At 51.5% G+C, this 26,043-nt stretch overlaps 4 protein-coding genes and 1 non-coding gene across 7 annotated transcripts in view; 2 read left to right on the forward strand and 3 right to left on the reverse strand.

Annotated features, from left to right (window-relative positions):
- Positions 1–18: 18 nt before the first annotated feature.
- On the forward strand, positions 19–14,276 carry LOC131581978 (cullin-associated NEDD8-dissociated protein 1-like). The gene is made up of 15 exons (XM_058844678.1): positions 19–304; positions 2,401–2,544; positions 3,774–3,928; positions 4,332–4,455; positions 5,521–5,777; positions 6,354–6,459; positions 7,549–7,694; positions 7,857–8,149; positions 8,529–8,670; positions 9,257–10,762; positions 11,132–11,227; positions 11,897–12,066; positions 12,177–12,341; positions 12,642–12,749; positions 12,942–14,276. Exons 1-15 carry the CDS (start codon positions 237–239, stop codon positions 13,167–13,169), a joined length of 3,708 nt encoding a protein of 1,235 aa, XP_058700661.1. The 5' UTR covers positions 19–236; the 3' UTR covers positions 13,170–14,276.
- Positions 14,277–14,394: 118 nt separating this feature from the next.
- Positions 14,395–16,490, reverse strand: RPL32 (ribosomal protein L32). The gene is made up of 4 exons (XM_058844681.1): positions 16,176–16,490; positions 15,506–15,606; positions 15,152–15,333; positions 14,395–14,567 (listed from the first exon to the last, which is right to left on the reverse strand). Exons 2-4 carry the CDS (start codon positions 15,599–15,601, stop codon positions 14,438–14,440), a joined length of 408 nt encoding a protein of 135 aa, XP_058700664.1. The 5' UTR covers positions 15,602–15,606; positions 16,176–16,490; the 3' UTR covers positions 14,395–14,437.
- On the reverse strand, positions 15,670–15,805 carry LOC131582379 (small nucleolar RNA SNORA7). Its single transcript, XR_009278326.1, has one exon. It is a non-coding gene; the product is annotated as a small nucleolar RNA SNORA7 (small nucleolar RNA).
- Positions 16,491–17,385: 895 nt separating the features above from the next.
- Positions 17,386–21,003, reverse strand: MBD4 (methyl-CpG binding domain 4, DNA glycosylase; the record flags this gene model as incomplete). The annotated part of the gene is made up of 7 exons (XM_058844593.1): positions 17,386–17,592; positions 17,732–17,835; positions 18,452–18,601; positions 18,835–18,969; positions 19,258–19,332; positions 19,691–20,487; positions 20,660–21,003. Coding segments are annotated over 7 exons (1,683 nt in total), but the record flags the coding sequence as incomplete, so codon positions are not given.
- A 734-nt stretch (positions 21,004–21,737) lies between these two features.
- IFT122 (intraflagellar transport 122) overlaps positions 21,738–26,043 on the forward strand; it is a 30,182-nt gene continuing 25,876 nt past the window's right edge. For all 3 annotated transcript variants that reach the window (XM_058845321.1, XM_058845322.1, XM_058845323.1), the window contains exons 1-6: positions 21,738–21,829; positions 22,073–22,139; positions 23,277–23,361; positions 24,162–24,240; positions 24,985–25,061; positions 25,500–25,566. In XM_058845321.1, coding sequence (XP_058701304.1) covers positions 21,789–21,829; positions 22,073–22,139; positions 23,277–23,361; positions 24,162–24,240; positions 24,985–25,061; positions 25,500–25,566 — 416 coding nt within the window. In that variant the 5' untranslated portion in view covers positions 21,738–21,788. The remainder of the gene's footprint in view (positions 21,830–22,072; positions 22,140–23,276; positions 23,362–24,161; positions 24,241–24,984; positions 25,062–25,499; positions 25,567–26,043) is intronic.

Below are 26,043 nucleotides of genomic sequence, written 5' to 3' on the forward strand. Positions count from 1 at the left end.
CCTTCGCTGGGCAGGGAGAGGGGCGGGAGCGGGGACTGACCTGGCCTGCCCCGGGCACCCCGAGCCGAGCCCGCCGGGCAGCCAGAGGCACCGCCCGGGCCCGGACAGAACCCTTTATCGGCAGGGGCCGCCGCCCCGGCCCCAAAGCCGTCTGGCCCGGCTCCTCCCGCCGCCTTGGGGCCGCCCGGCACGGCACGGAGCGGGCGGTGACCCCGCGCCCCGCAGAGCCCTCCGCCATGGCCAACGTCTCCTACCACATCTCCAGCCTGCTGGAGAAGATGACCTCCACCGACAAGGACTTCAGGTGTGGCGGCGCGGCACGGCACGGGCCCTGCGGGCGGCAGCCGCCCGCGTCGGGGCCTGGGAGGAGGGAGGGGGCTGCCCAGACACGGGTCCTTCCAGGCCAGGAGCGGCTGTGCAGGGGACCTGAGATTTACATCAGTTTCAGTTATGTCACTTACAAGGTTTCAAGCTGACCGTGTCGTCGCTGAGGGGGGAAGGTAGAAAAGCCAACGGTGCTACCCTCCCTTGCCTAGATTGGTGCTTGATGAAAGTGGAAGGGGGAATAAATCTGGGCAGCTGGAATTCAAGTTGTTATTTGTTTTGTGAATAAAGAACATCGTAGCAGAAATGCTTCTAATTTGTTTTGATAATTTGTGAAATAGTCAGTGCATTAAAAAGGTTGAGTAGACCCCCGTGTCCCTAGGTGACGGATGCTGCACATACTGGCTCTGCTCAGGCTGCTTGGAGAGCTTTTTCTGTGTGATGGGAGGATGTGCCTCCCTAACAGGACTGAGGAGCTTTTATTTCTTTATGTCAGCAGAAAAGTTGACATCGTTTTTAGGGTTAGGCAGATGGCTCGATGTGTAAGGCACTCTATAAAAAGTAATTAAAACTGGCATGTATGAAAGATTTCAGTCCTGAGCATATTGTTTTCTCAGTACCAACCTGGAAGGTGATGTTTGCGCCACACTTGGTATTTTGAAATGTAAGAGAGGGGTTAGTAATAGCCTAAAAGGAGGTTGGATTTTGTAGAAGCTGCTGATGTTATCAGATGTTAAAACAGGTACTTTATAAAGAAGTTTGGGATGGAGCAGTTGTACAAACAGTTTGTTTAAAGAATTTGCAGTTAAACACTCCAAAGGAGATGTGCCCAACGCCTGGCACATGTCATGTGGTAGAGGTATTGCAGGGCCACTTTCCCCCCAGCACATGGCCAAACATGATCTGTCATAGGACCAAGTTTCTCTTGTTCCCCTCTCACAGATGGATCCGTGTGTGAGATCCCAAGGTCCTGGGGCAGGATGGCAGCAGGCAGCGAGTCCAAAGCTGGGTGTGTTGCCGCAGAAGGCTCTGTTCAGTCTGTGGCCATAATTGGTCATGCTGGTTTGACACAGCTGCAGAATGCAGCTGAAGAGCTCTTGCGGAATCAGAAAGAGATTGCACATTAACATCTTAGGGCACATCACTACCGTTTTCTCACTCTGGATTTCAGGCTGGCTATGGAACACCACAGCAGTCCCTCGTTCCAGATGGACCTCGTTGCTGCTCAGGAATGGGCTTGCAGATTGAAGCCTCAAACCATGAGGTGTACATGAGAGCTCCTATGTGCTGAATGAGTGACATCAGAGACTAATTTAAATAGGAGCTGTCATTTTGTAACAAGAGAGAAGGACTTTGTGGTTCCTGTTAGACATCCATTCTGTGTAGGGCTAACATTGGAAAGCAGCTAACACATGATAGCCACACTAAGATTTCTTAGAACCTCAGACTCCTCTACCAGCACCTTTTGTACTTTCTGTTCCTGGGAAAATAGATATTTTCCAGAATTTTTCAATATCCATTTTGTCCCTGTTAGAAAACTGTCAGTTTGGTCTTTGTTTTTCTTTCTAATCTGCAGTGATAAATACTCGATTGGTTTTGCTCACTGCAATCTAAATATAGCATAGTGCACTTCTGAGGTGTAGTTTGCATGGAGTCATGACTTTCTTTTTCATTTTTGAAAGTGATAGGGTTTGTCTATGTTTGGGGTCATACTCTCAGTGGTAAGTTAGCCAGAAAGAACAGAGCTAGGTGCATTCTTAGACCCCAGACTGCTTTTCCTAGGCCAGGTGAAAAATTGGTGAAAAAACCTATCGTGATTTTTATCTGGCATAGTTAACCATCTTCATTTAGTCACTGAGAAAAAATACACATGCTGAGTGCCACTTTTAGAGTTTTTGTTTACCTGACCCCAGTTAAGTAGTTATCTACTTGTAAGATAGTAATTTTCCTTTTTTCTTAGGACAGTGTTGTAAGTTACTCTTTGTTTTCATACAAGCACCTGTTGCCAAGTGATGCAAAGGTGATGCATTTGTGTCTGCACTTCAGCCAATCCACTTTTTCCCTGTGTCCTTTCAGGTTCATGGCCACCAATGACCTGATGATGGAACTGCAGAAAGATTCAATAAAACTAGATGAAGACAGTGAGAAAAAAGTTGTGAAAATGCTTTTGAAATTGCTGGAGGATAAAAATGGGGAAGTACAGAACCTTGCTGTCAAGTGGTAAGAGCCTAGGCAGTAATAACCATGTTCCCTGGCACTAATAAAGCCATCACAGATGGCAGAGAGTGTGTGAGAGCAGAACCTGGCCCTTGACATCTCCCTCAAAGCTCCTTTGGAAGGGACTCTGCCCTCTCTTGCAGGCGCTGCACTTTCTCTCTCTGCAGATACAAGGAGTGAGCACACAGATACCTCTCCAGCAGCAAGGGATGATTTTGGAAGTGCTTCAGTGTTCCTGTTATAAAACTTACCACACAGAAGGCAAATCCCTAAGATTTTATTTCTTCAGAGAGAAGCACAGTTTAAAACTTTGGTCATCAAGCTCTTGACCTCTCTCAGGCTTTGAAATCCAGTGCTGAATTTCTCCATTGTTCTTTGATAGCAATGGTACTAAACATGTGCAGCTCTTTTGGGCTTTAATTTCAGGTTTAATTTTTAATTTCAGATCCAAATCCTTCTCTTCAAGGGAGTTTTCATTAAACTTTATAATACACTTGGATTTTTCCCTGCCTTGACTTTGAGTGGAGCCTGTGCTGTTACTTTGCCTGTGACCATGCCCATATTTCTTTATCCAAATGAACAAAAGCAGTAGGTTCCTCTATTAGTGAATTCTCTGATAAAGGGATCCTGCTGCTGACATGTTCTTTCCCGTCTCTTTCCCCAGCATGGCTAAGTGGGCGTGTTCAGTCTAAAATGCCATTGAATGGCTCAGTTCACCCCAGGGCTCCAGAAAGGTGGGCCATTTAAAGACAGCTTTGGGTTCCTCTCTTTTTTCCTGCTGTGGATCCTCTTCATATTCCCTTCTTTTCAACCACATGCTGCTTCTGTCCCTGTTCCCTATTATCTTTGGCCCTTTCTTTTTGATTCCCACTGTCCTGACTTTTTTTGGCCCTGCTCCTGTCTCTGCCTGCTTTGGGTTGGTTTATTCTGGGCTTTAAAGCAAAACAGTTGGGCACTGAGCAGAGGACCAACTTCTCAACTTCTTTGCCTGTTTATCTCTGGTTGTATCTGCAGTACATACTCTGCAATCTTTCATCTATCCAGAGTGTGATAAAGAGGAGGCCTCAGTGTGGAACTGGGAATATTTCCTTTCTGTGCCTAAGGAGGTGCTTAGAGTGGAATGTCAGTCATTCCCAGATAGGTGGCCAGGATCCTTAAGGAGCAGTGTGACAGTCTGGAGGACATGGACAGTTGGATTAGGCCTTCATCCTGACTGGCTTCTCCTCCTGCAGCCTGGGCCCACTGGTTGGCAAAGTGAAGGAGTACCAGGTGGAGACCATCGTGGACACGCTCTGTGTGAACATGCTGTCAGACAAGGAGCAGCTGCGGGATATCTCCAGCATTGGCCTCAAAACAGTTATTTCTGAGCTGCCACCAGCTGCCACAGGTACACTGACTGTCCCCATTTGTCACTGAGGAACAGAGTCCCAGCCTTTGGCAAATGGGGGGAAAGGTAGAGTCCAGAGCCTAAAAGTTACTGATTCTTTACTCACTTGCCAGAGGACAACCTGTGAAATCAGGAGGAGGAACAGTAAAGCTGAGGTACCAATGGGATGAAAGATGGAATGAAATGAAAACTTGAGCTGTATTTGGAGCTATGCATCAGCTTTTCAGGGGATACCTGAGGCTCCCAGTGATAGGATTGTCCTCTGCAGCCATCTCATTATTTTGTCCTGATTAGATCTCCTAGTGGTGATTTCTTTTTTCAGTGTGCAAGGGAGTGAATAGTTCCTAGCAGCAAAAAGACTCCTTGTTAACTGACAGCAGGAAAAAATATCTCTCTCTCGCAGGTTCCACCATGACAGCAAATGTGTGCAAAAAGATCACAGCCCAGCTGACAGGAGCCATTGGCAAGCAGGAGGATGTGTCTGTGCAGTTGGAAGCTCTTGACATCCTGTCAGATATGCTGAGCAGGTACGAGAGGATTTCCTTCTGGCAGCTGTGCATAGAAGGGGACTGCAGGGATGTGTCCGCTTTTGATTTCTTTATTTCCCTAATCCTATTTCTGGGACTTAAAAACACAGGATTTGGTTGGCTGCTCCTAGGGAATATCTGGGTAGAGCAGGTCCCCAGCAGGGATGAGAGATAACACGCCGAGCCTTTCTGTGCTTGGGAATGGCAGTGCCTCTGGTGATGGATCCCACAGAAGCTTAGCTCACACAAACATGGAAGGGTGAGGGCAAAGCAGGGAGGCTTATTTTAGCCCTATGAGCCCATCATACATGCTTTTTTTTTTTCCTGGCTGCCTCTTTCTCTTGTTGCATAAGTCAGAGTGACAGTGTCGTATGTCATCTGCATGCAGAAATTATTAGCACACCCTTGAGTCATCCAGAAGGACACAGTCAAAAACTCCTCCATGATGGAGACAAATAAGCTCTCCCTGTGTTTACAGACCAAGTCAGTGTTCAGACCCAAATGACAAACCCAGCCTTGTCTGGCACAGCTGGGTCGATGGGGGGTGCCGCGACCTCCCGCACGTCAGCAGCTGCGTGTGTGATTCCTGCTCCTAGCCCTTAGAAAGGCTTTCGAGTGAAAACTCCAGCTCTCCGAGGTGACACCGAAGAAAGAGACAAAGCTTGTAATAGATCTCTCAGGAGGGTTTAATCATCAAGAAATTCCATAATGAATAGCTGGGGATACAGAGAAAACAGAGGGTTTTATCCCTGGGGGCTGGGGACAAGGCAAAAGGGGATAACCAGTGAGAAACAACTAACAGCTAAACAACTAATAGCTTACAACTGTGAGAGCTATTAACCAGGGCTTCTGCCCCACTGTGGCAAGCTGTATCTTAAGGGCTCTCTTCTTTCCAAGGGAGAACAGCCACATCGCTGCCAGATCCCTGGCCACTACACTTCTCCTCCCCCTTCCCACAACTTGCATGAAGTCTCCATAGCTGAAGGATTTTTAGATTTGTACTGCCAGGAGGGCTTTTTTCTGAGCCTTTGACTTTCACCTTGTGCCTTGTTCTGTTCACTGCAGGTTGGGGGGAACACTCTACTCATTCCATTCCTCCATCCTGACCTGCCTGCTGCCCCAGCTGACAAGCCCCAGGCTGGCAGTGCGTAAAAGAGCCATCATTGCCTTGGGGCACCTGGTCTTGACCTGCAGCGGAAACATCTTCTCAGAGCTTACAGAGCATCTGCTGGCAGAGCTGAAGAGGAATGAGTCTACATCTACCACCAGGACGTACATTCAGTGTGTGGCTGGCATCAGCAGGCAGGCTGGGCACCGCATAGGTAGGATGAGCAGCTTGAAATGGTGCTGGGAAATGTACATGCATTTTAGAGCAGTTCCTCTTAGTGGTAAAAGAAAAGTACTCATTGTTCTTAATGTATTAGTGGCTTGTGATCCCCTCTGTGGTTCTGGTCTGGTTCTCTGATCTCCACTGGGAAAGGAGACACCAGAGTATCGCTTTGACTTTGCTTTGCTAGTGACTAAGATCTTCCCCTCAAGATCTTGCAGCACTTCCCTGGTTTGAATTAACACCTCTGTGAACTAAGTCAGTGGATTCACCCCCTTTTAAATGACAGAGGGGATGGCCACATATTGCATTACTTGTCTGAAAGACCTGCCAGAGTTGAGATTGGTCCTAAGAGATCTCTAATCATAGCTCTTACTGTGACTGAAGTGCCAACAAGGTGCTGCAGTCAGGGAGCAGGTTTTACTGGGCTGCTGGCTCCTTGCCCATGAGGTCTGGGGCAGGAATGGTCTGCCTGGCACAGGAAAGAAGTGGCAGGTGGCTGAGCTGTCAGCTGCCCAGATGACTCAAGGCTAGAATGGCTTTTCATTGCTGCTTGCTTTGTTTTTCCCAGGAGAACACCTGGAGAAGATAATTCCTCTGATTGTTCAGTACTGTAACGTGGATGACGACGAGCTTCGAGAGTATTGTTTCCAGGCCTTTGAGTCCTTTGTGAGAAGGTGTGTGCCCTTGGGGATTGCCTCTGCACCATCCAGTGCATCTGTGTCCTCCTGCTGTAAATATCCATATGTTCAGCATCCTCAAGGAGAGCCTTCCTGCAAGTATTCCTGTTGGGAAGCCAGTTGACATATGAAATCTCATCTGCACATGCAGAGTTGGACAGGAATCGTGAGCTGCTTTACATCAGCATGCGAGGCTGTCCTTCTGTATTGGTTTTGCAGGAGTGGGAGTTTTCCCAGTCCTTGGAGTGTTCCTTAGCCAGAGGGAACCGCCTCACTCCTGGTTCATGAAGGGAGCTGAAGGCAGGTGAAGGGGTTGGGCAGAAGAGATGCTGAGCTGCAGCTCTCCTGTCGTTTGGTCAAACATTTACTGCTTGGAAAAGGAGCCCTGCAGAGCTGGTGAGGTGTTCTCCCAGGAAGGGAGGATTCAGCCAGGGTGTGCATGTGTGAATTGACACATACGGGTAACCAAGGCCCACCATCAAACCACAGCTGAAATGCCAACAGTAGATTTATTTCATTACCTTGCTAATAACGCTGGGTGACAGACACATGGGGACACAGGCTCTCTTAGGCTAAGTTATCCCAGCTGAGAGAAGGGCAAGGGGGCTCACTGCCTGCCTCACTCTAACAAAAGGCTTCCTGCATGTCTGTGAGAAGAATGTATTACTCTCCACAGGAATTGTACTCCTGAAAACATGCAGAGGATGAACAACATTAGGTATAATAAATGGAGTTGTCCCACACTGACATCTTTAGCATTCCCAGCTGCAAGGTTACTTTGAACAAAACTATTTCCTCCTCTTCTCCAAATCTTCTGCTTTTAACTCAGTCCTCCAAACATGGCGAAGGCAATTGATTTATTTATTTGTCCTAAGAAAAATTATTGCATCCTCCCCATAGGGGAATGTGGCCTTGCTTCATGCACAGCAGGAAGGAGCATCTTTTGTTTAACTCATGTTATCAAAATGTTCTCATGGTCTGTGAAGCACTTTGTGATCCTTTTGAGAGTAATAGTATTATTTGGATATTATTTGGATATTTAAAGCTTAGTCTCTGATTAACTCTTAAAATTTTCATTTGTGATAGGTGCCCAAAGGAAATGGACCCTCACATCTCGAGTGTGATGGGACTGTGTTTGAAGTACATTACCTTTGACCCAAACTACAATTATGATAATGAGGAGGAAGAGGAAGAGATGATGGAAACTGAAAATGGGGAGGATGAAGAGCAAGGTGCCTGCTTGTGAGGATGGCTGTGCTCAGCAGAACACGGGGTTAACATTTTTCCCGTTCCTGCTTTCTCCTCCTGGAGAGGGCAGCTCTGAGGATCAAGTGATCCTTTAGGTCCAGTTTTCTCATAATGCTGCACCTTGTTTCCCCTTGTGTTGTTTCTAGAAAGCGACGATGAGTACAGTGACGATGACGACATCAGCTGGAAGGTCCGCAGGGCTGCGGCCAAGTGCCTGGAGGCCATTGTCAGCAGCAGGCACGATCTCCTGCAGGACTTCTACAGAACTCTCTCCCCAGCCTTGATAAGCAGGTTCAAAGAGAGGGAGGAGAATGTCAAAGCTGACATCTTCAATGCGTACATCTCCTTGCTGAAGCAAACACTGCCTACCCAGAGCTGGCTGCACTCTTCCGATGCCTCTGGCAAGGATGACGTTCCCCTGACAATGCTTCAGAACCAGGTGTGTGAGCAGGGGGCAGCTGGGTTAAATTGCAAAGCAATGAGAAGTAGGTACCTTGAGAATGTGGCTGGCTGAAGGAGCCCTGGGGCAGGCATCTAGAGGGCCCCAGATCCACAGGGTTGGCTGTTTACTGGCCCAGGGCAAGAGTGCTGGCACAGGAGCGTGGGGGTACAGCCAGCACTGCCCCTCCACCAGCCCTGGCATGTGTGCAAGCTGAGGCAGGGTGGCTTCTGGGTGAAGTGTCTGGCTGGTGCCTTACTGCAGCTGTTGCTCAGGAAACTCATTGAATAAACTGTGGTAGAAATGTACCAGAGTGAGCCTCTGAGAGCAGCTGGGATGGCTGAGGCATCCCCTTCTCATTTGCTTGTGCAAACTGCAGGTTCCCAACATCATCAAGGCCTTGCATAAGCAGCTCAAAGAAAAGAGCATCAAATCAAGACAGGGTTGTTTCAGCCTTCTGACAGAATTGGCCAGTGTTCTTCCTGGCTGCCTGGCAGATCACATACCTGCACTTATCCCTGGTAAGCTTATCTGTGGTCTGGGGTGAAGCAGCAGGGTGGCAAAAATCTATTCTGAACATGTGCTTCTTGCCTGTGTGTTCCAGTTTTATTCCTGTGAGTTATTGTGCTCAGCATTAGGACAAACACATGATGTTCTGCTCTGTGCTGATGTGCTGAACAGCTCCCAGATGAATTCTGGCTTCTGCACTGAAAGCCGGGATAAAAACGTCAAATTCATTTCCTCAGTCCCCTGACAAGATGCTATTGGGAGGGCCTATTCCAGCCTCCTCTGAAAGCAGCTGGAATTGTGCTGTTACCACACTGAGATCAAAAATACAAATGACATTTCTTTTTGCAAGATGCAGGGGCATTTAAAAAAATTCTTTATATTGACTGATTCTTTAATCTGCACCACCACATTTTTCTCTAAGCTCTTTGGCCTGTGGGTTTATGAAGCATCCCACCGTTGGAAGGCTCAGGCCCTGCATTTGCTTTTGGTGTGATTGTATAGTGAATATGAGAAAAGTGTCCTGTGATTGTCCCTGGCTGGATCCATGAACCTCCTTCTTTGGGAAAAATATGACATAGTCTATTTTCTTCTGCACAGGTATTGTTTTCTCCTTGGCGGATAAATCCAGCTCCTCCAATATGCGAATTGACACGCTGTCCTTCCTCCACGTCCTTCTCTGCAACCACCAGCCAGAGGTATTTCACCCTCATGTCAAAGCCCTGCTGCCTTCTGTTGTGACCTGTATTGGAGACCCCTTTTATAAGATCACATCAGAAGCTCTGCTGGTCACTCAGCAGCTTGTGAAAGTTATTAGGCCTTTGGACAAGCCTTGCACCTTTGATGCCAAGCCCTATGTGAAGGATCTTTTCCCTGGTACTCTGAAGCGGCTGAAGGCAGCTGACATCGACCAGGAGGTGAAGGAACGTGCCATCTCCTGCATGGGACAAATCATTTACAACTTGGGAGACCATTTAAGCACTGACCTCCAGCCAACCTTAAAGATATTTCTGGAGAGGCTCAAAAATGAAATCACCAGACTGACAACAGTCAAAGCATTAACCTTAATTGCTAGTTCTCCACTTAAAATAGATTTGAGACCCATCCTAGGGGAAGGTCTCCCCATTCTAGCTTCCTTCTTGAGAAAGAATCAACGTGCCTTGAAACTGAGCACTCTGAATGCTCTGGACATCCTGGTGAAGAACTACAGCGACAGCCTCAAGCCTGCCATGATTGAGGCTGTGCTAACAGAGCTCCCTGTCTTAATTACAGAGAATGACATGCACGTGTCCCAGGTGACCATCATGTTCCTCACGACTTTGGCCAAGGTCTATCCATCCTGTATCTCCAAGATCAGCAGCTCTGTCCTTGCTGAAATCTTTCAGCTTGTCCACTCACCTTTGCTTCAAGGAGGGGCCCTGAATGCCATCATCGACTTCTTCCAGGCACTGGTACTGACAAAGACGGCTACCGTGGGTTACCCGGAGCTGATGAAGCAGCTGACAGCGCCCATTTACTCCTCGGCTTCGGCCGGGGCGTCGCTGCCGCTGCACAAGCAGGCGTATCACTCCGTCGCAAAGTGTGTGGCAGCCCTGTCCTCGGCCTGCCCGAAGGAAGCCCCTGCGACGGTGAACCAGTTTGTCCAGGATGTGAAAAGTCCCAAATCCAGCCCTGCTGTTCAAGTGCTGGCTTTCCTCTTCCTGGCAGAGGTGGGCCGCAGCACGAACCTCAGTGCCCAGAGGGAGCTCAGAACCGTCATCCTGGACGCGTTCGCTTCCCCCAGCGAGGAGGTGAAATCCGCCGCCTCCTACGCGCTGGGGAACGTCAGCGCTGGCAATCTGAAGGAGTACCTGCCCTTCATGCTGAAGGAGATCGGAAGCCAGCCCAAGCGACAGTACCTGCTGCTGCACTCCCTGAAGGAAGTCATCAGCTCCTCCCCAGCTGACAGCCTCACACCTTACGTGGAGGATATCTGGGCTCTGCTCTTCAAGCACTGTGAGTGCACAGAGGAAGGGACACGCAACGTGGTGGCAGAATGCCTGGGGAAGCTGACTTTGGTGAACCCTGCTGAGCTGCTGCCCCGGCTGAGGAAACAGCTGTCAGCAGGTAACGGGTAGGGCAATGGCCAGAGCGGGGAGATGCTGTCTTTTGATGGAAATTCGTTTTGTAAACTGCTTGTGGGTACAACAGGGAGCAAAGCCAGTTGAGAGGAGAGCAGGTAACAAGATGGATCTCTCTGCAAGGGGGATCAGAGGAGCACTGGTCCCCACAAGAGCAGGAGGGTGCTGGGAACTGGGACTACACAAGGAGATGGTGCAGGAGCAGATTCAAACACAGAGTTGATAAGAAGAATCCTCTACTCCCTTATCTCTGTAACACGTGTAACAGGACCAAGGGCAGAATATGTACTGGAGAGTTACAGCAGTGATTTTCTTTCTTGATTTTTCACTGTTTTTCTTCCCTTCTTCATTGCAGGCTCCCCACATGCCCGGAGCACTGTGGTCACTGCCATCAAATTCACGATTACAGACCATCCTCAGCCCATTGATGCTCTCCTGAAAGGCTGCATAGGTAGGCTGGTTTGGACAGGGGTGTGAGCTGGGGACATGAGAGGTTGGGTGTTGTTAGAAGCTCAGGGATTTTCCACTTCTGTATGAACCTCATCTAGTCCAGTTAGTTTTTATCAGTGTTTCTCAGCTTTTGGGATTAAACAGAAACACTGTACTGTGAGTCCTTGCTAAATGCATTGATGCCTCACTCTTGGCCATGTTCCATTGTTTTTAAGTTCTTCCTGCATTTAAACTCAGAATTCCCCACAAAAAGGATCTTCAAAAGTATAGCCTACATGAGTGTTTGATGTCCAGGGAGCCCACACATGAGCTGCTGTATAAAACTGGCCCTTCTGTGTCAGAGAACTTTGATCAGATGGGACTTAAGCAAGAAAAATCTCCCACAACTTTCTTGAATAACAAAGCTTCTGATTTGACTTTAGGGTGAGGTGGCTAGAGTCACACTGTTTTTATGCCCAAATGCAGGATAGTCATGTTTCTTTACTATATCCCAAATGGCGGGAGAGAAAGCATCTTAAATGGTTCTGACAGACTGTGCCACTACTTATTTTGCCATAAATGCTCTCATAACCAGCCTCCTTGAAATACACCCCAATATACTTTTTAAAATACTGCAAAAACGTTGCAGCCTATTGGCTGCAGGATTGACTGATGTGTTCTTATTTTACAGGTGACTTCTTAAAAACTCTGCAAGATCCAGACCTGAACGTTCGCCGTGTGGCTTTAGCCCTGTTTAATTCTGCTGCTCACAACAAGCCTTCTTTGATCCGGGATTTACTGAACACAGTCCTACCCAGCCTGTACAACGAAACCAAAGTGCGAAGGGAGCTCATCCGGGAGGTAACTGGGCTCAGCTGGGTGCCACACGGTGACTCACAGCAGCCTGTCAAGCCCAGATGGAGCTGTTGCTCTGCTCTTTGGTGACACTTGTACTGTTTGTCGTGGTTCAGGTAGAGATGGGGCCATTCAAGCACACAGTGGACGACGGCCTTGATGTGAGGAAAGCTGCTTTCGAGTGCATGTACACCCTGCTGGAAAGCTGCCTGGACCGGCTGGACATCTATGACTACCTGAACCACGTGGAGGATGGGCTGAAAGATCACTATGACATTCGGGTAGGTGCTGTGCCCTGACTGATGTCATTTTCTCTGTGGGGCCTGGGCTGCCATCAGGTTGTGTATGCCCACAGCCCCAGGCTGCTGCAGAGTCCCCAGGGCTGTTGGACCTTTGCAGACAGTTGCAGCACTGCACACACCTGGGCCAGCTGCAGCTCCAGCCCCCTGGCTCCCAGGGGTGCGTTTCCAGCTCTTAGCAGAGCCCCATGCACAAATGCAGAGGAACTCACGGCACAGCCAGGCCTGTCAGCAGTTGGGTACCACAGAGAGCCAACAGCAGTGTATCTCCCCTCCTGGCAGATGCTGACGTTCATCATGCTGGCACGGCTCTCGGTGCTCTGTCCCAGCGCTGTGCTGCAGCGGCTCGAGCGGCTGATCGAGCCCCTCCGGGCAACCTGCTCCACCAAGGTAAGAGCAGGACCATGCAAGGGCCCGGGCTGGGGCTCTGCTCCTGGCCTTCTCCCTCGGTGCTGCTGAGCCACCTACTTCCCTCACTTCCCCAGCTGGAAAATACTCTGCTGGTCTTTGTTACTGTGTTGGTTCTGTGCCTGTACTGGGCTTTTCTAAATGCCAACTGGAAACGGGGTTTTGGATTTGCAGGTGAAAGCTGGTTCGGTGAAGCAGGAGTTTGAGAAGCAGGATGAGCTGAAGCGCTCAGCCATGCGGGCAGTGGCTGCTCTCCTGACCATCCCTGAGGTGGAGAAAAGCCCAGCAATGGCTGAGTTTTCATCCCAGATCAGATCCAGTCCTGAAATGGCATCACTTTTTGAGAGCATTCAGAAAGATTCTGCTTCCCTCCCCACCTCAGAGTCAATGGATGTGAGCTAAGATGTTTTTCCCCACTACCCTCCTGCCCCTGGGATGCCCCAGCCAGACACCAGCTGGGTGGGGAGGAACAAATGCCTTTGAGCTGCTCCCCTGCCACAGCCAAGTCCAAGTCCCTGGGCAGCCACAGGAGAAACTGGGGATGGTGTGATATGTGACAGCTGGACATGACTGGCCTGATCCAGCAGCACTCCTATCAGACACCTCAGAATTGGAATGAGACCTGAGGTCAGGAATACAGCCTCATGTAGGGGAGGGGCTGGAAGAGGATTATTACATTTTTTTAGTCAGTCAGTTTTAAGGAGTGCACAAAACTGCAGTTGTGGTCACATGAACAATGGAAATTACTTCCTCAAATTCTCCTTACCACAGTACAAAGGCTTTTTAATCACTGCACATGCACTTTCTACCTTAAACTGCCCAAGAATGTATTTAGTGTTTAACTAAAAAACATGGCTAAAAACTGGAAGCCATGTCTTTATTAATGGGTTCATCCCACAGGCCTTTTGGGGAAAACTTGCACGTGCCAAGCTGCAGAGGCTGCACAGGGCAGCGGGGTTACCTGACACCCCCAGCCTCCTCCTGGGGCTTCAGTTTGGCATTTGGGCAATATGAAGCTTTGTTGCTTGGCTTTCCTATTTATAGTTTTGACTGCAAAATACCTCAACTGTCTTCCCCAAGGGATGATTAGTGACTGTTTCAGTGACAAATCCTGCTTAAAGCTTTGCTTTGCACTAACACTGGCTTCTCCCTCCCCCTGGAGCACCTTGGTGTTGGTGTCACCAGCCACAAGGGTCTACTGGTCCTGGTCACACACCAGCAGCAGCGCCAGTGGTCAGTGTCAGGAGCCAGGGGTGCAAGCACACAGCCCAGAGTGGCTGCTGTGCTCAAATTCTGCTGCGTGCAAGAGAAAATGCCTTAAGAGACAAAGGTTCTGACAGCTAACTGGAGGATGAGGCCATCATGACACACTGCCCTAGCCATGAACTGCTCTGTGCTTTCTTTTCTCTTTTGACAGAGTGGTTGATGTGAATAGTATTTATAGTGCTGTGTGAAAGGATATCTGTTGTCTGGGTGGTATAGAAAATAAAATACACTTGTGAAGCTGTGTTCCCAGAGTTCACTGACCATCACCATGACACTGCTCCTTGAGTGTCCCTGACAGCAGAGCCCTGGAGCCAGGCACAGGCTGCTGCCCCTCCTCTGCCCATGCAAAACAGCACCCGAGTTGGACTGACACTTTATTAAATACACCTGTGCTGCAGAGGCTGCTACTCGTTCTCCTCGCTGCGCAGTCTGGCGTTGGGGTTGGTGATCTTGATGGCGAGCTGTGCGGCTCTCTCCACAATCACCTTCCTGTTCTTCGAGGACACGTTGTGGGCAATCTCTGCACAGTACGACCTGTTGGGGACAGACAGCGCTGGGCTTGGCTCTGGCAGCACCCAGAGCCAAGGCAAAGCCCTCTGGAGCCATCCCACCATGGGAAAGTGTTGGAGCTGTCCTGCCAGCAGTACTTGGACACAGCTGAGAATGGGGGCACCACTGCATGGGCACTGAACCAGGACTGCCACCCCTCACCAAGCCTGACTCGCCTGGCCTGAAGCAGGAGCTCCCCTCCAGAACAGCTCAGCCTTTCTTGTGAAAGACTCAGTCAAAGGTAGAGGTTAATTTTTGCACTTACTACTTTATACTGAAAACAAGCACTGGGGCAGACCTGTACCCAGGGCAGACTTGTACCCAGGTCTGACCCAGAGCCCCAGTTCTGACCCTGGTTACCAGCCTGGCACAGCCTCGCTCACCACTGTCTTTGTGTATCTTTGCCACGGGGCTGAGACTGCCAGCCCCAAGGCCTCTCTGTGCCCCCACCCTCCAGTGGCATTGATGGAATCATGATGGCATCTGTGCTCTCAAAGGCAGTCACTTCCCTCATTTGACCCTGACCATGCCACCTCTCCCACGTGGGAGTACAGTCCCCATACACTCACTTGTTGCTCATCATCAGCACTTCCAGCTCTTTCACATTGTGGACCAGGAACTTTCTGAAGCCTGTGGGCAGCATGTGTTTTGTCTTCTTATTGCTGCCATAGCCAATGTTGGGCATCAGGATCTGCCCCTTGAAGCGCCGGCGCACTCTGTTGTCGATGCCTCTGGGTTTGCGCCAGTTGCGCTGCACAAATGCAGAGAACAGTTACAAAACGAGACCCCCCTGCACACAGCTGGCCTGAAGGCTGCACACGCTGGCCTCCACACTCTCCCTGCCCTGCTGGGCTTTCCTTCACCACCTACACCAAAGGCACCCCGAAAGTTCTTGTCCTTGGGAGCCTGCAGCAACTCCTCACCTTGATCTTGACATAGCGGTCGGATTGGTGCCGGATGAACTTCTTGGTTCTCTTCTTGACGATCTTGGGCTTCACGAGAGGCCTGAGGGCAGGCATGGTGGCTGCGGGACAGAGTGGGGTGAGCGAGGGGCATGGCCAAGGCGCGGTGCAGCTACCCGGGCCATGCGTGTCGCAGACTGCCTTCCCCCGCGGGCCACAGCAGGCCGGTGAGGGAATGGGTCTTCATCTGCTGAGGCTCTGCCTCCCGCCTCCGAAGCTGGCAGAGCACTGGGAGCTCTCCAGATGCGGTCCTGGGAGGTGGTGTGGTGTCATCCCCGCGGCCCTGCGATGCTCCTGCCCGGAGCCCGGCGCACCGGACAGCGACCGAGACCCTCCGGCTCCGCCCGCCCACGCTTCAGAGGCCCCGGCCCGGCTCATGACCGAGCGCTGCCCCGGGAGCGCGACCGAGGCGGCCCCGCCGCCCGGGCAGGGGCACGGCTGAGGCCCCAGCCCCGCCCGTCCGGGGTCGCCCCGGCAGGCAGAGGACCGGCCCCGGCCCGCGGGGGCCGCTTTCCGCGCCCCGGGGAAAAGATGCAGCGGAGGAAAAGAGAAAGGGAAGGAACGGGTCCATGCCAGAAGCGCCGGGGGCCGGATGGCCCCGATGGCCGCGGATGGCGCGGCCGGGACTCACCGGTGCCGATGGCGCGTCCACCGCGGGCCCGGCCGAAAGAGGGAGGCGCCCCCCGCGCAAGCGCTTATGGGACACGCGGGCGGTCCTGGCAGGGGCGAGTGGCGCCGCGGCCGCGCACACACGGCACCAGGCGCCGGCGAGGCGGCGCCGAGGTCAGGCCGCTGCCGCAGCGAGGTGGCACCGGGCAGGGAGGTTCAGTCCTGCGGGAGCGCCCAGATCGGTGCTTCCCGCCCAGTGCCACGAACAGCGTGCTTGCTATGAGGCTGGCAGGACCTGGTGGCGTCACAGCGCCGGCTGTGCCCGCCGGCCACTTCCGCCAGTACGAGCGGGCGGGCAGGCGCCGCCTGGCGGCGTGGCGGAGCCGATTGCGGCGGGTCCTGGCCCGTCACCGCCCCCGGGTCCCTTCACCGCCCCGGGTCCCTTCACCGCCCCCGGGCTCCGTCACCGCCCCCGGGTCCCTTCACCGCCCCGGGTCCCTTCACCGCCCCGGGTCCCTTCACCGCCCCCGGGCCCCGTCACCGCCCCGGGTCCCGTCACCGCCCCCGGGTCCCTTCACCGCCCCGGGTCCCTTCACCGCCCCCGGGTCCCTTCACCGCCCCCGGGCCCCGTCACCGCCCCGGGTCCCGTCACCGCCCCCGGGTCCCTTCACCGCCCCGGGTCCCTTCACCGCCCCCGGGCCCCGTCACCGCCCCGGGTCCCGTCACCGCCCCCGGGCCCCGTCACCGGGCTCCACAGGCCCCCTTCACCGCCCCCGGGCCCCATCACCGCCCCGGGTCCCTTCACCGCCCCCGGGTCCCTTCACCGCCCCGGGTCCCTTCACCGCCCCCGGGTCCCTTCACCGGGCTCCACAGGCCCCCGGCACCCCCCGGCCCCGGGAACAGCGCGGCGCTGCCCGAGGGTCCCGAGAGCGGCCCCAGCTCCCCGGAGCCAGAACCTGCCGGAGCGACTCGGGGCCCGGCCCTGGATGAGACTGGGAAGGCAGCAGTAGGTGGTACTGGTGGGTACTGGGGAAGCGCCAGGCCCGGGCAGGGGATCTGCTCCCCGCACAGGCGCTCCCCCTCAGCCCGTGTCCAGCAGCTCCGAGATCAGAGCCCGACTGCTCCGGACCTGCGGGCGGTAATGGGGGACACTGGATGGCCGTGCCCAGCGAGCCCCCAGTCCGGGGAGGCAGCTGCGGGCACAGAACTGCACTGCAAGAAGACACAGGCGCTACAAAACACGGACACGTTTATTAAAAATAAAGCAATGACTCCAGCCATGACATCATACAAATATTTACACCCAGAACTGTGAGGGCACCCGAGGGGAGGTGGTGGGGCCAGGTCACACCCAGCTCAGCTCAGTCGATGCTCAGACTCTCCCGGTTCTCCCACAGCCACCTGTGGTACACATTCAACTTGTGGTCCTGTGGCTGCACCTGAGACACAGGGAAAACATCGAGTATTTACTAAAACACCTTAAAATATCTCATGGCTCCAACACTCTGTTGGTTTTCCAGTGCCAGGGGTTCAGTGGGCACAGGTGAGATGCTGAAGGACCCAAAGAGCACCACCCACCTCCTTCCATTCGTTGACACAGAAGATTCTGTAGGAGTCATTGCCGTACTTGCCAATGCCGTGCAGCTCGATGGGATACCGCCACGCCTTGCTCAGGTACTCACCTGTGGGGCAGGGCACAGCACTCAGCACCTGCCCACACAGACCCTGCCCTCACTGCCAGGACACAAGGAGCAACCAGGAAGGACCCTGTGCCACTGTCACATGTCTTCACTTTGGCACATTTCAAATGAAAACCACAAGTTTTAGGTGTTTCCTGGTGAATGCAGGCCAGGAATCCCCACAGGATAATCTTAAAAACCTCTTCAACAAACCACCATAGGAGTTTTAATCATAATCTCTCTCACCATAAAAAAAATTCTCCTCTGCAGGTTCTGACTATAGAAAATAGCAAAATCAGAAAAATCCCAGCTGGAAGGGCGGTCTGGTCTGCAGGTCACCAGAGCAACCCTGAGCACACCACCCTACAACAGTGCTGCAAGAAGGGCTTGGAGCTCTTCAAGTTTCTGGTCTCCTGCAGAACACACCATGGCTGGCATTTCCTTCCCAGCTCAGACTGGGATCAGCAGCTTTGCTTATGTGACACCACTGGATCCCAGATGCTGCACAGAATAACTCACCAACCCACCCAACAGAGAACACACAGAGCAGCATTTGGATCAAAGCTGTTTGTCTTTTGCCAACATAACCAAGATTGTTCCAGATGTCAGGAAAACCCACCTGAGAACCTGATGATGGTTTTGGCTCTGAGTTCATAGAGACCAAGAGGTTTGAGCAGCTCTGACATCTCTTTCCAGTCTGCAGCCCTGGCTACCTCAGGAGAAGGATACTTCTTCAGGAACTCCCAGAGCACTGGAATGGCCATTTTCCCTGGTGAAAGAATCTTGTGAGCAGGAGGCTGGGATGGAGTTCTCCTTCTGCACTATCCATACACTTTCTCAAGTGAGCTTTTCCAAGGCAAGGTACTAACTACGGATTATTATTTCACAGTGACACAAGTTAAAATAAATTGATTCTTTCATTAATGCCATTAAAACTGGCAGCTGTTTCAGCCCTGTAACACCTCCCACCATTCACACACCTACTCCTGCTACTCTACTTACCTGAGGTTTTGTTGAGAAATATGGTGGCAATGAGAAGCTTCCATGGATCATGGAAGAGTGTTTCCTGGATAAGATTGAAAGGAGAACGTGGAGGAGTCCATTTTCTGAGGGCCTTCCTTCTGGGTGCGCTGGGGCCTGTACAGGGGCAACACAGGAATATTTATTAGAAAGGAAAAGACAGCTTTACCTATTTAATGAAAAAAAAAAATTAAAATGAAGATGTCTGAAGCATTTTTGAGAAGGCACTGTGCAGATGGAGCCATGGCAGTTCCCACACAGCCTTTGCAGGGCTGCAGGGGACTGTGTCCCACTTGGCACAGCTGCAGCCAGTGTCAAACTGCAAGGAATTTTCCACATCATCACTTGATCCTCAGCCATCCTATCCCTTCCCAATAAAAAAATGTATTTCCCTAAATACAATACCTTCTTTGCTGTATTTACTGGAAAAATATGGACTTGTTTTCCTTCTTTCCACTTGTGTTCGCGGGACAGACTCTTCTGTAAAGAAATAAAACTTCAGTGTTAGGCAAAAAGACCAGGTATTTTGCTGTCATGTTTCACACACCATTTCCACTCTATGCCATGATGGACACAGAAGGAATTCTTCTCATGTACAGAACACAGATATACCTTAAATCTCCTCCAGATTATTTTCTGACACTGTACAGCTTAAGAGCTTGGCACAGTAAGTTTCAGTTTTGAGTAAATCTGTATTAATTTAAATGCTGTTGGATATAAAGGAGATTTGGATGTCAGAGCAGCTTGACCTGAAGCAGAACATGTGGCCTCAACAGTCAGGAGAGGCCAGGGCACAAGGTGAGGACTGGGATCCCATTCTGCTCTCGCACACACGCACCTGGTGACATTCTGACTGCTGTGAAGCTTGTCCTGTCCCACGGCTCAGCATCCACCTCAGTGTCACATTTAACATCCTGCTCAGCCACATCCCCCGGATCTGGCACTTTCCCTGTCTCCAGTCCATAGGATTTCTCCTCAGAGCTGGCAGCAGGTGTATCACTGGAGCAGGGCCCCTCCTTTGGCAGGTGACCCAGCTCCCTCTGTGAGCCAGCCACTGACCTCAGCCGTGCCCTGGACACTCCTGACAGAGTTTTCCCTCTATCCACAGGGTCAGCACCCACACCCTGGCTGTCAGCTCCACATGTGTCTGCCTGTCTACGGCCCCTCTTCTTCTGAACACATTCTGTCTCCCATGTGTTAGAGATTCTTCTCTGCCTCTTGCTCTTGGCGTCCCCTTGGTTCCTCCTTTCTGAGCCCTTGCCACGTTTCCTAGCTTGGACACTTTTCCTGTCTTCTGTCCCCTTTCTTCTGGTTTTCAAACTCTCTGAGTTTGTGCCTTCCATTACTAAGTCTGTGTTTTCCACAGTAGATGCAGCATCTTCCAGGTGTCCATTCCCAGCCTGGATGTTCTGAATTCCAATCTCAGCACCACTCTGTGCCTGGAGCTCCTGCACTTTGCTCTGACAATCCTCCAGGTCAGTCCTCTCATCTCCTGTGCCATATCCCCTCAACCCTGAGCATGTGCTCCCTTGAGGAGCTGTGAAATCAAAATCTGCTGCTTGCAGTGTTGTCTCCCCAGTTTTCTGTAAATACTCCACAAGTGCTCGTTTTGACCTCAGCTTCTTCCCTTCAGGGCTGTGGTAGGAAAGGAAAGTAAATTAGCAATTACTTTCTCATTCTGCTGCTCTTTGCTTAAAAACAACCCCAAAACAAAGGATAAAACCAGTTTTGGGGGCGATGTCTGAGCACATTTATGTGGTCCTGCCAAGAAAGGCCGCACAGAGCTCAGTGACAGCCCCAGCCTCACCTTACGAAGTACACGTCGATCCTCCCGGCCGTCCTGCCCGCCCGCCTGCGGCTGCTCACCCGCTGCCACCCGCGCGGGACGGCGCTGGGCGCCGCCGGGCCGCGGTCCCCGGGGCTGGGTCCGGGGCTGGGGCCGGGGCTGGGGCCGGGCCGTTCCGCCGCCGCCGCGCCTCGACCGCCGGCCCCGGGGCTGCAGGGGAAGAAGAGCCCGGGTAAGGTCCAGCTGCTGGGGAAGCTCCGGGGACGGCAGGGCGGGCCTGGCCACGGACGCTCACACGAGCCCGGGGCCAGACCGACGCCGTTCTTGCCGCGCTGACCGGGTCCGAACCCGGCCCCGCTCCGCCCTCACCCGCCCGCCGCTCCCGGCGCCGCCATCTCCCGCGCGCCGCTCCCGTGACGTCACGGCACCGCCTCCGCGCCCCGCCCCGCGCGAGCGCGCCCTGCGGGACTGACAGCGCCCCCTGGCGGGTGGCGGACCCGCGGGGCTCGGGCGCAGGCGCGTTGCCCGTGGCAGCGGCGGGGCGGGAGAAGCGGCGGGGAGCGGAGCGGGCCCGGCCGTGAGGGGCGGTTCCGGACGGTGCCGGACGGTGCCGTGCCGAGCGGTTCCGAGCCGTGCCGAGCGGTGCCGAGCGGTTCTGAGCGGTGCTGCGCGGTTCCGAGCGGTTCCGAGCGGTTCTGAGCGGTGCCGAGCGGTGCCGAGCGGTGCTGAGCGGTTCCGAGCGGTTCCGAGCGGTGCTGAGCGGTGCCGAGCGGTGCTGAGCGGTTCCGAGCGGTGCCGAGCGGTTCCGAGCCGTGCCGAGCGGTGCCGAGCCGTGCCGAGCGGTTCCGAGCGGTGCCGAGCTGTGCCGAGCGGTTCCGAGCCGTGCCGAGCGGTTCCGAGCGGTGCCGAGCCGTACCGAGCGGTTCCGAGCCGTGCCGAGCGGTTCCGAGCCGTGCCGAGCCGTACGGAGCGGTTCCGAGCCGGGCCGTGCTGAGGGATGCGGGCCGCGCTCACCTGGCGGGACCGGGCGGAGCAGTGGTGAGCAGCCCCGGGCCCGGCCGTGAGGGGCGGTTCCGGACGGTGCCGTGCCGAGCCGTGCCGAGCGGTTCCGAGCCGTACGGAGCGGTTCCGAGCCGGGCCGTGCCGAGGGATGCGGGCCGCGCTCACCTGGCGGGACCGGGCGGAGCAGTGGTGAGCAGCCCCAGAGGGACCCGGCCGCTGCCGCCCCGCTCCGCTCCGCTCCCTGCGGCCGCTCGGGGCTGCGGGGAGCTCCCAGCGCGGGGCCGGGCCCGGTTCCTCTGCTCGGGAATGTGTGGGCAGTCACAGCCGCGCTCACTGTGCCGCTACCAGAGCCGGCCGTGTGGCACATCTGACGGGCAGGGGATCTGTTTCTATCTCCTGACACGCTCTTCTTGCTTTGTTTGTTTCCCTCAGTATTTACGACCTCGCGTTCAAGCCGGACGGGACCCAGCTGATAATTGCTGCTGGAAACAGGCTGCTGGTAGGGAAACCTTCCTGTCTTCTCTCCCTTACAGCTGTAGGAGCGTGATTTCTTCTGCATTAACTTATGAATATAACATATCTGAAATCCCCTTATCTCTGTCAGCGCAGCCTCACAGCAACATGCATATTAATGCAGGCCAATTCTAAACTGTTCTGAAGCTTTTAAATATTTCTTACCAAGTTTTAAGCTCTATTTCCAAAAGTAATGCGATTTAAGTTTATTTGTGTCATCTCGTCCTCCTGTGCCGTGCCCGGGGTTTGATGAACCTGGCCCGAGTCCTGGCACATAGAGCAGGGGCTGTGCAGATTACAATCTCTGTGACTCAAACCCAAAGCCGTGGTTTTGCATTGTGCTGATAGGAAAGATGTGGGAACATCCATCTCAAGCTGTCGGTGGCTCCTTGGGGCTGCTGCAAGAGCAGCTCAGGATCAGCTGTGCACAGATCCTGCAAAGTTTTCAGATGGGGCAGATGTAGGATCTGCAGGAAGGGGTGGATGGGGTGGAGGGATGATGGATGGATTGTAGAGGTGGAATTCATCACTGCAGGACAGCAAGTGTTATTTTCAGGGCTAACAGAATCACGTATTTGGTGATGCTCCTTGGCAGTAATTCATTGTGCTTAAACATCAAATGTGTAGAAAGATGTTTTAACAGCAAGATATAAAATATAAAAATAAAAGATAAAAAGCCAATAAGATGTAAAACTTAAGTAAAGCTGCCAAACGACCTGTTGAAAAATGTCCTTTGTGCATGTTATTTTCTAGTACTGACTTCTTTTTTTCTAAGTAAGTGTGACGTTACAGAAAGCTGTTTCTGTGCTAGAAAGTGTTTTGTCTTGTATGAACTGTATGAAATCCAAAAAGCAGACACAAAAGAAAGTGCATTATCTGTTGGCCTTCAGTAATTTTGTATCCCAGTCCTCACTCTGGAGGTGTTTTAGGCCAGGTTGGATGGGGCTTGGAGCAAGCTGGTCCAGTGGAAGGTCTCACTGCCCCATGGCAAGGGCATGAACTGAGTGAGCTTTCAAGTCCCTTCCCATCCAAATGTAGTTCTGTGATTCACTGAAGGTTTTTCTTGTGTAAGTTCTTTTGTTTGTATATTTGCATTGTTTTTTTTTTCTCCCCATCTGAACAGGTGTATGATACTTCTGATGGAACCCTAATTCAGCCTTTGAAAGGACATAAAGACACTGTGTACTGCGTGGCTTATGCCAAAGATGGTAAATAGCACCTTGGGGCACAGTTAGCCTGGTTTGTGAAGTGCATCTCTCCCTTTTGTGATTGCCCACTGAAGATGGAGAAATGGGGGTTGTTCCAGTCACAGCGTGTGAGTGCTGGGGGTTTGTTCTTTAGCAGGTGCTGGGGTTTATTGTCCAGTGGAGGGTGTGATCTGCTGTGCAGGTGCCACCTGCACAAGTACCTGTAAGGTCACCTGTCAACCTAAGAGCTGTGCTCCCACTGCTTTGGCTTTAGTGTTAGGTTTAGTTGGTGAAGTGTATATTCATGGGTAGCATGAGGAGAAGGCTCACCTCAGAGATTCTACTACTCATCTGCCTCTGAGTTTTATTCCTGTAATTCCTCTATCCCAGAACTTCCTGATCTCCTGATCCTTCATTTGTGAAGGACCTTCTCACTGCACTCTGCTTCCAGTTCTCTCGTGGTCTACGACTCTTGTTCAGTGGAACTCATTCTGTGGGCTTGGGAGCCTTCCTGCAGCTGCTGCTGTTTGGGTCATGGCAGTTCCTGTGACAGTACCAGTTTAACTTGTCACTGTTCCCATCAATCTCCAGCCCGGGGCTGGACCACACTGGAAGGACTGGTTACTGGCAAGGCCATGGAAGGGTGCAGTGCAGCCATTGGAGCTCCACGTGGCTAAGGAAGCACATCCAGGCACTCAGTGTCAGCCCTTTATTACTTGAGCCTTGTCGAGTTCAAGAACTTCTTGCTCTCTCTTTGATTGAGTATTTGGAGTGAAAGTAATTCTTGTATCTGTGGGATTTAAATTATCTCTAATTCCTAGGAAAGCGTTTTGCATCTGGCTCTGCTGATAAAAGTGTGATAATTTGGACTTCAAAGTTAGAAGGAATTCTGAAATACACGTAAGTGATGCTGTTCAGTTCTGTGCTTCAAAAGCCAATTTGATTATGCACTGCTGCAATTAAAGAGCACAAGCTGTTAGATTTGGGAGAAGGTTCACTAAGGTCAGAGAAAATGGGTGATAGGGGAGGGAGGAGGAAAAGAACAGCTGAAGTATCTGAATGAGGCAGGAAAGCAATTAAAGACATAAAAGGAAGTGGGGAACTCAGAAAAATCTGTGAATTTAGAGGGCTGACAGAGAATTAGGGAAACTCAGAATAGGTCAGAATAAAATGAAGCATAGTATGACCAGTCCTCTGTAATAAACCATAATTCTGGTTCAAAGATCAAATTAAAGATGGGCTTGGCACTTTTGGTATATTTCAGTCATCTGGCTCTGTTTTCAGTCAGCCCTCTGAAGCAACAACTTCATGGTCTGTTTCCTGACTGCACATGTATCAGGAGTTTCTGTTAGCTGGTCACTGCACAGAGCCTGCACAAGCACACTTGGTTTAGGATTTGGATATAACCTTCAGTCTTATTTCACAAACCACAGTTGCTGTAATCCTGATGAAATACAGTGAATTGTGCTACATGGAGACAGTTTTTACAAGGTTTAATACTGATTTACTTTACAGTAATAGCAGATTTACTTGATGTACTATAAACCAGTCCAATTATTTTGACATTTTCAGCTCACTTGCTGAAAGTCAGAAAAGGGACATTTAAGAATGATTTATTAAAATCTGATTGTAACTTCATTCCAGGCATAATGACTCTATCCAGTGTGTTTCATACAATCCTCTCACTCATCAGTTGGCATCCTGCTCATCTGGGGATTTTGGTATGTCTTCTCCCTTGAACTTTTCCATTGAGACAGTGAATTCCATTACAGCTGGATAGCTAAGCTAACCACAGATAGGTACAGCTCTGTAACTCCAGAAGACATGTTCATAAAGCTACCTGACATTTAGTGACACTGGATACTGATTTAAATCACTTAAACTCAGTGGGAAGGGACAGTGTAGCAAGGGGTCACAGGATCAAGTGTGCTGCTGTGTCATTGGATTTTTTTGCAGAGGCCACCTCTGTTAGTTAGATGGATTTTTCCCATTTTATAATAAATAATATGTATTTAAACATCGTTCTAGCAACTTTGATTGAAAAGACTTTGATGCCTCTAAAATCCCAACTGAGTCCCCTGACAGTACTAGTACTAGTTTCCAGTCTGAACACTGGTACATACTTACTTGTCATTGGCTTTTTGTTTTCTTTTGTCAAGGCTTGTGGTCTCCTGAACAGAAGTCAGTCTCTAAACATAAAACAAGCTCCAAGATTACTTGCTGTAGGTAAGTTTTAAGGGCTACCTGTGTAATTTAAGTTAGTTTCAATACAAACCATTTCAAGTAAGATGGAAGCTTTAAAGAAAAGCATATTTCCCTCCTTTTTCAGTAGCAAAGTCTTGGGTTATGCTTGTTCCTATTTATAACCAAATCCTTCTGAAGGTGTCAGAGACATATTCTGGTCTTGAGCAGGTGTCTTAGGTTATCTGTCCGTTGTTGTCTGTTCATCTGTCTTGTGCAACAACAATAAAATTAAGTTAGGGGAAAAATAATTGCAATTTTTGTTTGTAGTTCATTCCCTGTACTGTTGGTGTTTCCACCAGCTGAAGAAGGTATTACCTTTGTGGGGAACCTGAAGCAAGGGTTCAGGTTCTGTATAACTGAAGGCATTCATCTGACTGAAGAAGGGACCAGAATACACCCTAAGCCCCCCTCTGTCCTACACCAGACAGTTCTGTCCAATCATATTCTAAATGTGGCTTT

Source organism: Poecile atricapillus, chromosome 9 (genome assembly GCF_030490865.1).
Source record: "Poecile atricapillus isolate bPoeAtr1 chromosome 9, bPoeAtr1.hap1, whole genome shotgun sequence".
Taxonomy (NCBI): Eukaryota; Metazoa; Chordata; class Aves; order Passeriformes; family Paridae; genus Poecile; species Poecile atricapillus.